This window comes from Sinohyriopsis cumingii, chromosome 18 (assembly GCF_028554795.1).
Source record: "Sinohyriopsis cumingii isolate HCF-2022 chromosome 18, ASM2855479v2, whole genome shotgun sequence".
In the NCBI taxonomy this organism is placed as follows: Eukaryota; Metazoa; Mollusca; class Bivalvia; order Unionida; family Unionidae; genus Sinohyriopsis; species Sinohyriopsis cumingii.
In genome coordinates this window covers 61207578-61223980 of record NC_142978.1, presented here as the reverse complement: position 1 = coordinate 61223980, position 16403 = coordinate 61207578, and the positions used below count along the sequence as shown (strand labels likewise).

Here is a 16403-nt window from a genome sequence, read left to right as displayed (position 1 = left end):
CAGTTGAATCCAGTCTATAGATCGGTGGTCTACCAGTTGATCGTGTTATCGTTGATATGTTATGTGTGGTAACACTCCAGATAGGATCAGTAGCTCTTTTTTACCGCCTTCAAGCTCTCCTGGTTCATACAGATATCTAACAGTGACATCGCCGAGAATCGGCTTGGAAACGCTATCTATTTTTGATCTTCCGGGTATATACTTTTTTTTAATCGCGTCGCTGGGCTTCATGTTGATTGCTCGGGTAATCTCGTTATTTAACGCTGCAATTACGCCTGGCAACCTTTTGACCCATTCACGAGATCGTTTTTCTTGGATGAATTCCTTCGCGTATTGATACCCAAATAACCGTTCAGCAAGAGTCCGATTGAATCGTTCAACAATTGCCTGATCACGATATAGCGCAGTATGACCTCGTCGTATCGCGACGCTATGATGTTTCAGCGTTGATAAAACAGCGCCGCGAAATTCACTACCAGGATCAACTTGTAATAGATTTGGCCAGCGCAGAAGACCCCCTCGGTAAATCCGCTCAAACGCATCGGCTACTTCAGATGCTGACTTTGTTTTTAACGGCTCCGCTTGTTTGTATCGACTCGCAACATCAACTACGGTTAGCGCGTATTTGTAACCGTTGTCATGCGGCAGAAATAGTATATCAGCCTGATGAACTTCATTAGGTACGCTGACATCAAAGCTCGAAAAGTTGATTTGTTTAGGCGGTGGTAGATAAATTTGCCATATAGCCTGTTTGGATGACCAATTAGCCGCAACGGCCTTTGTTACCTTTGCAGCGCTTGCGAGTTTACCAATTGCGGCCTTCCCCTTCCAGTATCCTCTCGGAGAATAATAGATGAATTCCATGTTGTTATTATAAACGCTAGCGTTTTCAATTATCAGCGCGAGAAGCTCCGCTTCCAATCATTAATTTACCTTTCATAGCCGATTTTACCAACCATGAAGCCAATTTTTCTTTGAATGATTTATCAGGAATAGCATTTAACGCGTGAATTAATTTTACATCCGCGATATGACGCTGTTGCAGATCGCTACTTTTGTAGTAAGCAACATCATGAGCATGACACGCCTTATCGATAGCGTTTATTGGATACTCACCGGGTTTGGGCTGATTTTGATCATCGAGTCTGATATCTAATCGTGTTCCGGGGCCACAGTAGCTATATCCTGGGAGGTGCTTTTCTCCTGGATACTTTGCCCACGGTGTTCCGGGGAGTTTTGATAACTTGGCTGCAATATCACCTCCTCGCTTTTTTTTAAAGCATGCCCGGGTCTAATAGAAATAAATCTAAATTTCTTTGTACCGCATCGTGCACACTTACCAGTAAGTGCCGATCTGTTATTTCTTGTTGTAACGGTTGTCATATCATTTGTGCCAGTACGCACTCTACACTTCACACAATATAAATCCATAATTTATGTATAGAGATATGAATATAATTGATTTTTCGGCGACTAAAACAAGAGAACCAGTTAAGCATGTTGCAGCGTTACCAAACTCGATCCGGATGATTATCATCGGACCATCTGGATCCGGCAAGACGCAATTGTTACTCAATTTAATAATGAGATGGATGAAGTGGGATAAGTTGTATTTAATCGCCCCTAGCGTAGATGATCAACGATGCTACGAGGTGTTAAAAGATTTTAACGAGAATGCATCAGCGATCGCTGAAAAAAATGTTATTGAGTTTATTACAGATATCAATGATGCACCAGGTATTGATGATATTGATGGCGACGTTAACAATCTAGTCGTGTACGATGATGTTATGTTAGACAATCAAAAAAACCCAGCTAGGATATTTTCCAGAGGCAGGCATAAAAACACCGACGTGATATATGTCACTCAACGATACACTCAGATTCCAAAAGTAATCAGAGACAACTGTAATATTCTTGCTGTATTCAACGGCGTTGATACACACACGCTACGAAATATTTGGCAGACATGGTGCGGCGGTGACATGGACTTTAATGGTTTTCGAAACTTTTTTAGTCATGCTCAGTCGACCCCACATGGATTTGTAACGATAAATTTACATGATCCTCGGACACGATATCGTATCGGACTTGACCAAATATTCGGTTAAATTGTAAATAACTTCTTAGCAGCGGGGGGGGGGGGCGATGACATCGACGCGGTCGTCGCGCTTTTTTACCGGACGCTGACGACGCTGGGATCGGCGCGCAGAAAGTATTAATTAAACCAAATGACGATTGGACGAACCCCCCGACGACGACGTCGTTTTTTTTTTACCGGGCGCTGACGACACCGGATCCGCTGAGTGCAGAAAGTATTAATAAAGCCAAATGACGATTGGACAAAATGTCCGATTCGCCCCCCCCCCCCCCCCCCCCCTGCTGCTACAACCTGAATAGTGGCATTCATCATTGTATATGTATTAGTCTAAAGCATAGATTGCCTATGCATGTTGACATGCGTGGATTTGAGTTTATGCATGGCGTTTACAAATTAGTGACATATCTGAATGTACTCAGTAAAGAATTTACTTTATTTAAGTATAAATGGGTTTGGCTGACCAGGATTGGTTAATAATGGAAGTTATGTTGTAGGAAAAATAATCTTTTGACAGCTTATCCTACTTGTAAGTGATTTTCTTTTTAGAGACATTGTTTTATTGATGGAATTTCAGTCCTTTAACAATCTTGAGTTTGGAACAATCATTACTAAAATTAGCACCTTACTCTTTGGTGTGGAATAGAAAGTACATGTTTCAAAAAACATGCAGGTCCAGAAAATGCAGAGGCTCATATCATTTCCTCTACACAGAAGCTGACATCCAGGTTTCATATATACTGATAAATATAGGTTAGATCATGAGCACTCAAAACTTTTAAGTTATTGAATTTTTAATATGATGGTGTTTGCATATGTTTACTATGGGAACTGAATTACTACCGTGAGTCCTGTACAGGGGCACTGCATGGAGTTATCTCTCTTACTGCATAGGCATATATATATATATATATATATATATATATATATATATATATATATATATATATATATATATATATATATATATATAATAATAATAATAATAATAAGCGCAAATCAAACAGTTTTGAAAAGATAGTTTTGTTATTATCAACAACAACAAAAATTAGTTTTGAGATCGCTCGATCTGGCTGACATATATCACATTTTAGTAACAGTGACCATTTGCAGAAACGGTGAATCAATAGCAATTGCATAACATTAGTAAGTTCTTTATGATTTAGTGTTGGTCGAACCTGATGAGCAGTTGTTTTAGCTCTACTGGTCATGAACCAGGAAACACCATTGGGTGCCCTGATCTCAAAGCTAGTTTCTGTCCGTCTCTTGCCTCACTTTTCATCTTGAAGAGAAAATCGTCACGACCGGCGAAACATGGAGAGAACATGTTAGAGATTTAGCGAATGACATTTTGGAGGTAAAATATTCCCGAGAGTCAAGATCAAAACTCAGAAGAGTTCTTGAAAGAATATCAATATATATACTCTAAATTAAAAAATGAGTCATACAACAAAAAAAGAAATTACGAATGGCACAATATAGCCAAAGGCTTCGTGTGATGAGTAACATTCAGGTTGCTGATCAATATAGCCTCTTTGCCAGATATTACTTGGGTAAGCCCAAGATTGTTTATGTTTTTGTACCATCGAAAAGCTAAATCAAGGATCAACAAATACCACTCCGCCTCGTAAAAAAGCGTTCACGTGTGTAACAAACCTGGAAACATTGTATGGAATACAAGTCGATATAGATGAGGTCAAGCGATACATTTTTTTTACTTGAAGGGAGAAAACTCCGTTTTCAATGTTAGACTGATTAGGACCATGATTTCATCTAACTTCTATAAGTATTTCTTTATATCAACTGTTTCCAAAACGGAATGTCCTGCTGCTATGAAAGTAAATCACCCTGCACGAAGCATGTTTGCATCTATCGCAGTGCAAACCAGATTACCACCTCTGACGTTGCATAATTAGGAGGTTGGAAGGAACATACAGACAATTAACAAATTTACTTCCTTTATAACTTAAAATGTTCCTCTTATAAACAAAGATTCTACATCAGATGACACCAAACAGAATAATAAGCTACTTAAGAAATAAATTCTGATGTTGTCAGATGCTATGTCAGTATCTGACGGAATAACCTCCTTAAAGACCCCCCCCCCCCAAAAAAAAAAAAAAAAAATTAAAAAGAAAACCAGCCATCAGTTCCACAAATTGTCACTCCCTCAAAAAAGTTGCAAATTGTCGGTCAACTAATTGATACATGAATGTGTTGAGTCTATTTTCATGGGAGCGGCTATTTATGGTAGAACTATCGGTATAACAATCGCTCCTTCAAAACAAGACAAGTATATGCATTGTATTCTGCAAGCTCTGTTTCTAGGTACGGTTAAAATAGAAAACAAATACATGTATAATTAAAACACTTACATATATATCTATATCAGCATTTTGTTTTCTTCGAAACCTTAAATTGCAATGTGTTGGTATTTCAGCCTATTCAAGGAATTAATACCTTTTAGATATTTATAACATTTACTTTAGTTTGATATCAGTGCGAATTTTAATATATCATTTTATCTTAACTGATAATGATGTCACTGTAATTGCAGTTTTTGCAATTGTAAATACAACCCTTGAGCCAAAGCAAAAGAATGACACGGATGAGCAACTACAACATGCAACAACGTACGTACCAAGAGGTTCATAGTGCATATATCTCAGACCTCTACCCGCTAATCGAGGAGATAACTAGCCAATCGGTTTTTAAAACTTCTCTTTCATATAAGCACATAAACAAAAGATTTCAATACATGGCATAATGTTATAAATTGCAATGTAAGCAAACAACAAAACAGTCCCAAATAATTCTCGAATGAATAGTACAATATGGATAAAATTAATAAACGAAAAGACGAACTAAACACTGTAATCAAATTTCTTTATTAACTTAACGAATATGTATCACTCCAGTTATATGTACGTTATATGCCAAATAGTCGTCATGAAAGATAAAATGATATCTAGCTCAGGATCATTCGGCAGATTCCTTTTGTTTTCTTCAAAAGAGGACGAGGTAGACGACCAATAATGTAACCAGGCCAATAAAAGACCCTATAATCGGATGTACGCCATTTGTAATCGGATGTACGCCATTGCAAAGATCAGTATTGCACGTACATGTGTGATTTCTGTACCCGTTGATTGTTATATGTTCGCAATTAATCCCAGGACGTGAACCGACAACACAACTTCGATAAATTTCTGAAATGCAGAAAATTTGGTAAATTAGAGAACGCACTAACGACAACATTGTGTCGATGCATACCAGTTCTAGTCATTCATAATATATGCAGGATTTCTTTTTAAAATAAATTACCGCCTGCAAGATCCAGGAATCGATTAATACCTGGGGACGGATATATTATATATCAAGTTAGATGGTTAAAGAACGCATGCCTACCTACTCACCTGCCAATACATATATACACACATTACATGGATGCATGCATACGTACGTACGTACATGCATGCATGCATACATACATACATACATACATACATACATTCATCCGTGAATTTGCATAAGAAACATAATAAAATATCACGGATACAAAGTTTTCTCATATTGTTTTCCCATATATTTCACACCCACCCGCCCCAAAGTGCCAGCGAAAATCAGTAAATATATTTACTGCTGACTCCATTATAGATGGATACGGAGTAAAACCATGACATTAAAGTAGCAAAAGCTTGTAAAGCACGACCCAATTATGTGAAGAACAAAACAACCATTAGTGAACAAAACCAAGAGACGAAGTTTTTTCTCCTTTATCTTCAACTTGGAAAATAGTCAAATAGGTGTCCATTTTTTCGCAATATTTCATACTTTGAGAATAGCCAAGCAGGTGTTCATATAAACTGGCATTAACTGAATGGCGACTAGATACATATGTGACCTTGAAATATGAATCGCAGACCCAGCTGTACAACCATTGTATGAAGACAACTGATGTTCTAAAAGATCGTCCATCAGCGGATATGCATTTATCACACATTTACAAAACAGGATGATGATACTGTGGAATACCTCGTCCATAATACGGGTATTCAAGATATACCACGTGGCCATTTGCACAAAGTTTGGAAGGGGCGGTCACTGTTTTAAGAGTATTTTGTATATTTTGTTTTCTTTGGTTTTCAAACAATGTTCGATAAGAAAGTAAATATAATTGATCATAGATCCAGCAATTCGGCAAATAAATAAAATGGTTTTGAAAACCATATTTTGACAATGATGTTAAGCCCGATTTTAAACTCGATTTCTGCTGTCTTATTCCATTTCTGCCATTATGTTTCCCATTAACACAATTGACCTATGTATTTATTACGAAGTTTAAGTAGATACATGTTCATGTGTATTTTATTTCTGTCGTGATATGTTACACAGAACAGGCCTATATATTTCCTTTTCAAATGGTTCTACTCGCTCGAACCAAATTCGTTTTGGAGTCGGTCCCACGAAGGAAATGCTAAAGTGCATTAAATGTTTGCTATAGGCGGTGGGTATCGCAGGTGTCTTGAGATCATTACACAGTGACCGACAAAAGAGAACATGCCATCATGATCAATCAATATATACCTTTCTTTGCTAAAGATGATATTCCAATCAAAATAATTATTCCCAATTAAAATAATATGATTTACACCTCAAAAAAGGTAAAATAGAGGAAACCTAATCAATTCTGGAATGTATGCCGAAGAAGTAGATGGGAAGGTGATCTTGGTGGTGGTTGATATTATAGATGTTTTGGAGATAGGCACAGGCTTTGTTGTGAGACTTACTAAATTTCTTACTCCTTTACCCCAAAAAGTTATACTTAATACACAGTAGCAGTTTCTACCAATGTCATCACACCAAATACAAAATATGCTGTGTTTCTTGCTTTTTCATGAACCTTTGAGTCTCTTGGAGTAAATTTATTTTCCGTATGGACATAATTAAATCATGTTCAGATGTTTTCTGAAACAGTTTATTCCAAGTTCATATCTAAAAAATTGTTGGTACCAATTGTTGTACTCAGCCGTTCAACCACACATACACACGCTTAAAAGAGGAAAAAATAATACATGACATATTTATATAATTCTTTACCTATGCAAATAATGAAAGTCTTGCACCTGCAATTAGGTTTTTCTATATGCATTGTACCTGTCACGTTGTGTGAGAAAATTCGCTAACAATTCCTGCCTCATGTTTACAAATGTCTTCTGATAGAATTATTAATTCAAAGTATTTTGGGTAATGTCAATACGTGTTATATCATATTACGACTTTCGACCGATTCTGAAACAAAGAAACTACCTGTCCGTGACTTAGTCATATCGTCACAGTTAAGTTCGAGGTTAATTCAAAGAGAACCTTGCCGCGGTGATGACAAACTTGGTTTGTTTTGCAATCAGCCAGTGATTTCATCGGTCGGCTTAGGCTTAGAGACCGGAAACCCCGACATTATAATATGTAAGTGCTACTACCCCATTTCAAAGTTTTTAAAGAGACCACCGGTATCCAATCAGAACTAAGATAGTCAAATGTTGGGTGGGTTTCTTACGCAGCCAGACATTATTTTGTTACATTCACTTAGGAAGAACCGGTACAAGTTTTGACTAGGCTAAATAAGCATCACGTTACTCCGACAGCAAATTGTGGATTCATAAAATAGTGGGAAAAGAAGTTCTATTATAATCGGACGAAATTTGAAACAAAGACTCCTGAGATGGGATATCTTTGCCCGAATCTGTCTCACATTCCTAACCAGGTGTCGTAAGATTTATACATAAATATGGACTGATGAACATCAATCTATCACACCTAGCCAGTCTCTGTACGTTGAGGAGAGCAGACCTACTTTGGGTGCGCTCTATATCAACTTGAAACTACTTGTTATATCGTCGGCAATGGCACGTACAAAGCAAACTGTGCTATGAATCAGATACCTGAAAATCATTGCACATATGTTTAAATTGAAGAGTTGAGAAACATACAGATGAAAAAAAAAATCAGAAATTGAGAAGACACAAATTGTACGTACACAATGGAAACAACTTCACAAGCACGTGGCGCACGAGAAAAAAATGGAGTCACACCGAGCAAAGAAAGAGATAAGGGAATTAGAAAAACACTTAAAAACTAGACGGATAACAACAAATAATGGATCTTTTTGGAATGTACGTACAACAAAGGAGCCCAAGAGATAGACATGTTAGGATTATCGAGAGATAGATAGAGTGAAGGGAGTAGCCTCCGTTATGATAGCAATTAAAGTTCAACACCCAGACAGCTTGAAAAAATCTACTCGATTGACCCGAAGGGATATCAAGGATTTATAGTACGCCCATTAGCAAACCAGTCAAAATAACCACCAATGGGAACAGCAGAAACAATAAAAGGCACAAGCCCCAAAAACAACAACAACAATAGTGACTAAAACAGTAGGGAAATCTAACTTTGAACCAAATGACAAAGAATAGAGATATAGTAAAACAAAAGCAACATACTAATGCACAGGACCAAGATGCAGAAATACAATTATCAAAGAGAATGGCACAAAGCAAACAAAATAGGAAAGAGCAGATACCCAAATTATCAACAACGGCAATTACAGAAACTGCAGATCAAAAAGAAGAAAAGGACAGAATTAAGAGGAAAGAGAAAAGAAGAAGGCAGAAAGAAGAAGAAAACGCAAGGATGGCAGAAGAATGTTTTCTTCTTCTAGAAAATGATGAATGTTTAGATTGAGAAAAACAATTATCAAAAAAAATATATATACGGAAAAAAAAATTATACCACACAACCAAATATGCAATATAGCAAACATTTACACGTAAGGCAGGATGACCTCCCTAACTCGTCTGAGAAGATCAAACAGGTGAGAGCACCCTCCAAAAAAAGGAAAGAAAAAAAAAGAATTACTATGTGCATTTAATTTAGTAGAAATTTAATCTTCTATGTATAGCTGAATTATCAACATGTCGTAATGTAGCGTATAGCGAATTATTAATATTCAAGACTAACGTCTGTGTAGGTTGTTAGGATAGAAGCGAAGTGGATGGTGTAATCTGCTACGATGTTGCACAGTGGTGCATAACTGAATTTAATAGTGAGTTTTGTTAGAACTTGTACTTGTTTGTATTTGAATATATAGTTGTGGATTACGCATAGTTAGGCCTTGTTGGCCTTGTACACGTAGTATTAGGCATGTTTATATTTGAATGTATCTTTATAATTTGTAAGGTAGGAAAACGTGTATGAATATTGTTGATGTTGATAGTTTACTATATCGAGAATAAAGTATATGTGTTTATGTCTCTGAAAATGTGATATTTTTGTTTTTTTGTTATAGCCTTTATTATATAACAAGCGTGTATGTGGTATTTAGATCTGAGGTTGATAGCTGACCTAATGATTTAATTGCCATTTGCTGACGAAAGGTCTTTGAGAGTGTGTTGATTTTTGTGTGATTGAGAAGAGAGACAAAATTGTACTTCCCTTCTAATAAACAGGACACTTTTCGGCTGGGACATGGCGCAACCACCTGAGAATTAGAGAGAGAAGAAGACGTGTAGGGCACGGAAGAATAGGCAGTTGTGCGAAGGCGCAGGGCCGGAAAATGGAAACAAGCGTACCGGAAGTACCGAATTGGAATACAAGGCGGAAGTCGCAGATGAGTAACACAGAAGGGACACGGGAAGGAAAGACTCTCACTTTTAATTTTGCTTGATGACATAACTGGCAATCTGGATAGGTCTTTGTACTGATTGAAAGAAATTGCTTGGAAAAATTGTCCTGTAATTGTGGAATACCGTGATATAGTTTATTAAAATGTTATTCCTTTCAACTTATTATTTTTACATATTATGCACCTCGACCGTCAGACTTGAGAGCTGGCGGCTCTGAGCATTGAATCCTTTAATTGTCCGTCGTTCGCCGGTGTTAGTAATAATACCGTAGGGGAATCGTGGCAGTACCAAATGAATATTACATTTTATTTTTACATTAAAAGCACATTATAATTATTCCGTCTGTTCTAATAATTTACATGTCTTTGATCCGAAAATACATCCCTGCTGAAGATGTCTTCAATGTATTAGACAACGTACTTGCTGTGTACTTTTAGATGTGACCTATCAAGCGTATATAGACAGAAAATAACCTTCCTCAAATGTAAATAAACTCAGAGTTGAAATATGTACAGAAAAAATGTCGCTACTCCAACCATGCTTTAAAGTAGCAGTACATAGTATTTGGCAAATTCAACATAACTGCACGCGTCATTTGAAATGGAAATTCACCCAATGCCATACATTACATTGAAATCATCATCATACAAATGGCTTTATGATACAATGAAATTGTTATCATGCAGATGGTTCTATGACACATTGAAATCATCATCAGGCATATGGTTCTATGACTGTAACATGATGTAAAAATCTGTCCTTAAACTATTGCACGACAAAACGTTTTCTCAGGTTATATCACCCATTTATTGTCACAACAAACCACGCTTCAAACATGAGGGAAACTCTACACAGAGCAGATTAGGCCTATAAAAAAATATTTAATATGTACATATTTAGTGGAAAAGTAGCCACTGGGACTGTCAAATTGTTTGCAACTTGACTCATATTGAAATAAACGCCAAGCGGCTGCCATGCAAACTTATTCAAGGTGGACAAACAACCTTAACTTAATCTCAGTGCTAATATTTTTGTTCATTTCTCGTGAGAATCTGACAATATTTTGCCCCAAATACATTTTCGAAATCTATTCTTGAACGCATTAGCTGGGGAGAAAAAAAATTTTGAGAAAGAAAATCGCTATACCGTTGGCTCACATGGTCGAACATTTTCCTTATAGGTACACTGCTGATCAGACCTATTTTTCAGCTTAACTCGATTCGAGTGTCTGAGCGCCTCTGATGCTTTAATTCTAGCGGATGATATATATATATATATATATATATATATATATATATATATATATATATATATATATATATATATATATATATAAGCCTACGCTTTAATTTAAATAAAACTACAATCATTGGACTTTCTTGATTTGCTAAAAGATGCTGTTATCATTTTGGTGAATTAAAATGTTTTTGAGCCATACTATTTCAAGTGTCGATAGACAAAAATCTATACATTGCAAATTAATGCTAACAGTTACAATCACCTTTATCACATTACTATAATTACAAATAGGAAAAGAATAAGCGATTTATTTTTTAAGTATTTCAAACTTGTCCAAATAATTAAATCAGTTCAAAACATTCACATTACCTTAAACACCTTAAGTTTGGCGTTACTCACCCGGAACATCAATGGCCACTGTAATTGTAATACATTACCGACATGATATATCAACGGCCACTATATATGTAATGCATTACCAACATGCTATGTCAACGGCCATTATATATGTAATACATTACCAACATGATATATAAAAGGCCACTTTAGATGCAATGCATTATCAATATGATATGCAGAGATACACGGAATTAATCTCCTGCATAATTACGGGGCTCATTGAAACATGTTTTAGAAATTAACAGGGCATTAAATATTCGTTCTAGCGGCGTTTGATTAAATTTCTTTTATTAGCAATTACGATAATGCAATCCAGGTATTCCTTTGTAACAGAATTTATTAGTTTGTTGTGTGCTTATTTTAAAGTAGCATGGCACAAATTAGATGACAGAATGACCACATTGGGTAACAAAATCTTCGACTCGAGTCCCTCTCTTAAACCAGTAATGCTAACGGAACTTTATGTTCTTCATGTATCATACCTGATTTGAGATTCGTGCTAAAAGGTCTCGAGAACACGGGACCGGATCACCACATGAACGGGGCAATGACAAATCTAGATTTAAATACCAAGCCCGCTCACATACCTGAATCTGAACTTCCAAGCTTCATCATAAAACAGAATCCTTGACAAATCTCTGTGTTGACTCCGGCACTTTTGTTGAAGGGGTCCTTGCAGTTTGTGTCCAAAGGCGTGCATTTGTAACACAGAATAGCACTTGCTGCAACAACACAATCATTATTACGAAAATGCACGAACATTTCCCAATATAAATGACAATTCGCTTCAACAGACTATTTCTAAAATTATGGAGGAAAATTAGAAAGATCACACATAGAGAATAGTGTAAATCAAATTTGTTGTCTTGAATTTTACATACATACATACATTCATACAAACACACATACACACATACATACCGACTCTAAAAGTACATAATTTAAACACTGAATAAGTTGTAGGATAATCAATTTAATCAGTCAGACAAATCAAACTTAAATCAAGAACTAATGTAATTCCTTATTTATACTAAATAAAAAACATATATTTATTACTTGAATAATGCATTAGACAACCCAATTATAGACAGGGAATGTTGAATGATAGTAACGATAAAGCTTCAGCTGAGAAATATCATGTCCTAAATAACCTGCTTAACGAATACATCAATCAAAAGGATTTGCAGTACCTGATTGAATAGAAACAGCAGTCCCCAATAAAATAATGTAAGTGATGCTAATTGTTGCCATTACGTGACGCTAACCTAAACAATTTCACTACTCTAACGCAGTTATAATTCCCTGTGTCCCTCTTCACTGTCAGTAGTAGTAAAGACTGCTGTCAGAGCATACTGCTGTATTGAATGAATAAGGTTAAAGAAAGGTCACACTATGTAAAAATAACGATGGCGTAAGTCGCCATGTTTAGGGATTGGTGAATGAATAAGAGGTTATTTAAAGGTCACACTATACAGTCCACTTCTAAGTTATGAATGAGAGAATCCTAGAGATTTTGCATAAACATGTCAATTACGTTTACACGAATGTTAAGATGTGTCTGTAATGACTACTTGTTATGATATATATATATATATATATATATATATATATATATATATATATATATATATATATATATATACAAACTCCATAGGAGATAATAACGATAATAACTCGCAAAATACATGACCCAAGCACATTTCAATAAGCATCGTTGTAGCTTTAAAGATGCTTTTGAAGATATTAGGGGATTACAGTTGCTCCTAGAACGGAGACAAAAAATATTGTTTTCCTGAGCAGGCTTATTCCTAACAAAGACCTGACGAAATAAACTGCTTACACCATCATTCCGCAGGCCATGGTGTGCGTTACCTTTGATATTGCTTGATATATATGAGAGAGCAATAAAGCTCATATAAGGTAAATCCGTCTACCGTCAAATCTACCTGACACTTTATTTTGCTAATTATCTGCCTTATCAAAACATTGGTAAGTATGAACTACTTTCAACTTCTCACCACACTCCGACACTTAGTGTCAAAGTACATTAATAAATATGACCTGTAGTCATCCCAGTCAGTCAATCAACATACGAAAATAGTAATGAATATTATCCGTTCTCACTCCACTGGATCTTCACTGTATAAAAGCATGTATAGATAAGATCGGGGCCATTAAGATATTGTGTTGTCTGCCATATGTTTGTCTTGTCAATACGTTGACTGAATTTGTCGTCTTCAAAGAGAATATTTATTAAAAACGTAATACACCACAAATGATTGCTTCATGTTTATATCGTTCCCACCCCTACCTCCATTATTTGCAACTTAGACTGGGATCGTTCAGATTTTATTCATATGAAGGAAACAAAGAGAGAAACTATACAGTTGAAAAGAAGAGTAGTTATTCTTCATCATGAATATATATATATATATATATATATATATATATATATATATATATATATATATATATATATATATATGCTTCCGCACACCCGTAGAAAGGGGTCCCGAGTGGCTGGGTGGTATAAAGCTCTCACCGCTACGGATCATAGCCATCACACTTCTGTCAGCGTGGGTTCGAGTCTCGGGTTCGGCCAATGTGGGTGTATGAGAAAGCTTGCCAGTAGGTTCTCGTGGGTCACTGGTTCTACCGGGGTTTTTTCTCAACAATTTAGACTATCCACAATGTATAGCTTATCTTGTGCTGAAAAATGGCGTTAAACCCTAAAACAACCCGTACAATGTGCGTACAACTATTGACACATTCGTGGAGAACTTGAGATTGGTAGTTCACTTTACATCCATAAAAATTTTCTCTCACAACTTATTCAAAAATATTCAAGACATGGCATATCGAAGTTTTAAGAGATTTTTTTTTCTCCACTCGTTATATGATCCACGTGAGTGGCAAATTGTATTAATCTATTTTTTCATTTATTATTTCATTATGCCTTGAAATAGTTTTTCAAAAGAGTGCGCGGTCGATCAAAGATACTTTTGATTAGGAGAACTTTAGTTTTTTTTGGTATTGCAGAAAGGAAGACTAATATAATTAAACTGCATAAACTCACTTCGATAATCTGACATCTTACCATCACATGTGAACTTTCAAACTGTATCATTTCAAGCACTATTTTAGAATACGCTCATTCTAATCTTCGCTCTGCAAATTTTATTCCTCAGCTCATCTGAAAACAATTTATTTTGTAACTTTCTAACTAGCCGTGAGGAATATAGAGCTTGGTAACATGCTCGTAAAGTTTTTATGTGTTTTTGTGTTTCATTCACTACTTCCAAAATATGTTAATGGCGGTAGTCTTACATTCATGTAGAAAACCATTAAAATCGTTTGATTTACATCCATTTTAATTGGACATTGTAACACTTTGAGGATGATTCTAACATGTCTAATCGCATCATGCAGGTAAAGTCTGTCATCGTGTCATCAACAGCAGTTGTGTCGATGTTTTCAATTCTTAAATTCGATTAAGGATATTATCCAAAACGAATTATAAAATCAAGTTTAGAACTTTGCCTTAAGCTGCTCTGACAGTATTGTGTGCTATCCTACGTATTCAAGTCTGGTTTATGATTGCTCTTCAATTGTCCGTAGCCAATCATTTTCCAGTAGAACAAATGGGTGACCAAGGTTTATGTCATGCCCATGACTCATTTGATTCCTCGCAAAGACGAAGCTGTATGCCACAGGCAAAACATGTAGAAAAATCACCTTGCCCTGTATAATAAAATCATGCTTTTGTCAACGAATACTTGTCGGTTGTTATTGAACAGGGCTAGTTCATTAATCTAAGAAGTCTATCTTCACAATATAACATATATGCTAGCGAAAATTTGAAATATATCAAACACATTAGCAATGATAGAATATATCAACAGTCTGAATTTCTCTCTGGTAATGGTTTAATGAGTTGTATACTCACGTACAAAATACATAATGTTACAAATTGTCGCTTTAAGCAATACATATGAATCGTGTCCCTTCTTTTAATAATTAACGAATACTTCTCATTCAGTAAATAAGAAAGATTTACCTGTTCTGGTAGCCAGTCCATTTCACTAAATTCCTGAAAACAATATTTACAACTAAGCAAACCATTTTGTGCTTTAATCCTGTCTTTTGATAGTAATGCCATTGCACATAGAGTATTGATAGATTTATTATAACAATTGCCCACTAAAGCCACACCTCTTCAAATGCGAGTAAACTTAATTGACATCTTGATGTCCGTAAAACCTCATTATAGCCTATGTTGAATTGTTGTTTTAAATAATGCTCGCGTTAAATAAATCGTATATAATCTTATCCCATCTTATGCGACATCTCTGCAAATCACAGAAGGTAAAGTGTAATCTTTGTTTAACCCGGCAAGTCCATCAGTTCATCATTCCCTCAAAATGGCGGCTCACGCTCGGGGAATTTTCTTTGTGCGAACTTTGCTTAACACCGTTCGGTCAAAATAGCTGATTACTCCGGCGGCAGTTTTCTACTACTATTATTTGCGCTAGTTAGGCTTTACCTATGTGTACGTAAATTTGACCCCAACCATACTAGCCTTGAAGATGATTTACAAATGTGAAAAAAATAAAGTTTTCATATATCGTCCCTCCCCGGAGCAAAACTGTCAAAATGGTAGCACTGATAGCAAAGTGAATATAAAGGTGCATTTCTAAAAAAAAATGCGTTAAATTAAAATATAATGCAATCAAAGCACGATGTAAGAAGAAAGCAGGAAGGGATTTCGGATTTACAACAAAACACTTTTGATGGTAATACAAATACAATGTTCAATGATGAATGACCTGAATGAGAAAAGAATTATGATTGATACGTGCATATAATATCCAAATATTGGATCAATAAACAAAATCCGCACGAACTAAATAATGAAAATACAAATAAATGACCTTACACAGTACAATGACAAGGGGTGGATTCACAGTGCTTTCACAACGAAA

The 16403-nt window shown here is 35.8% G+C and overlaps 1 protein-coding gene across 1 annotated transcript; it reads right to left on the bottom strand.

Annotated features, from left to right (window-relative positions):
* Positions 1–5018: 5018 nt before the first annotated feature.
* Positions 5019–12724, bottom strand: LOC149776768 (uncharacterized). The gene is made up of 3 exons (XM_089942092.1): positions 12612–12724; positions 12009–12143; positions 5019–5307 (listed from the first exon to the last, which is right to left on the bottom strand). Exons 1-3 carry the CDS (start codon positions 12670–12672, stop codon positions 5105–5107), a joined length of 399 nt encoding a protein of 132 aa, XP_089798218.1. The 5' UTR covers positions 12673–12724; the 3' UTR covers positions 5019–5104.
* Between the last annotated feature and the right edge of the window lie 3679 nt (positions 12725–16403).

Coding starts and splice junctions, on each gene's coding strand:
- LOC149776768 (XM_089942092.1), bottom strand. CDS start 12,672: ATGGCAACAATTAGCATCACTTACATTATTTTATTGGGGACTGCTGTT. Junction 12,144..12,611: donor TGCTGTTTCTATTCAATCAG/GTACTGCAAATC, acceptor GTGTTGTTGCAG/CAAGTGCTATTCTGTGTTAC. Junction 5,308..12,008: donor GCTTGGAAGTTCAGATTCAG/GTATGTGAGCGG, acceptor TCTGCATTTCAG/AAATTTATCGAAGTTGTGTT.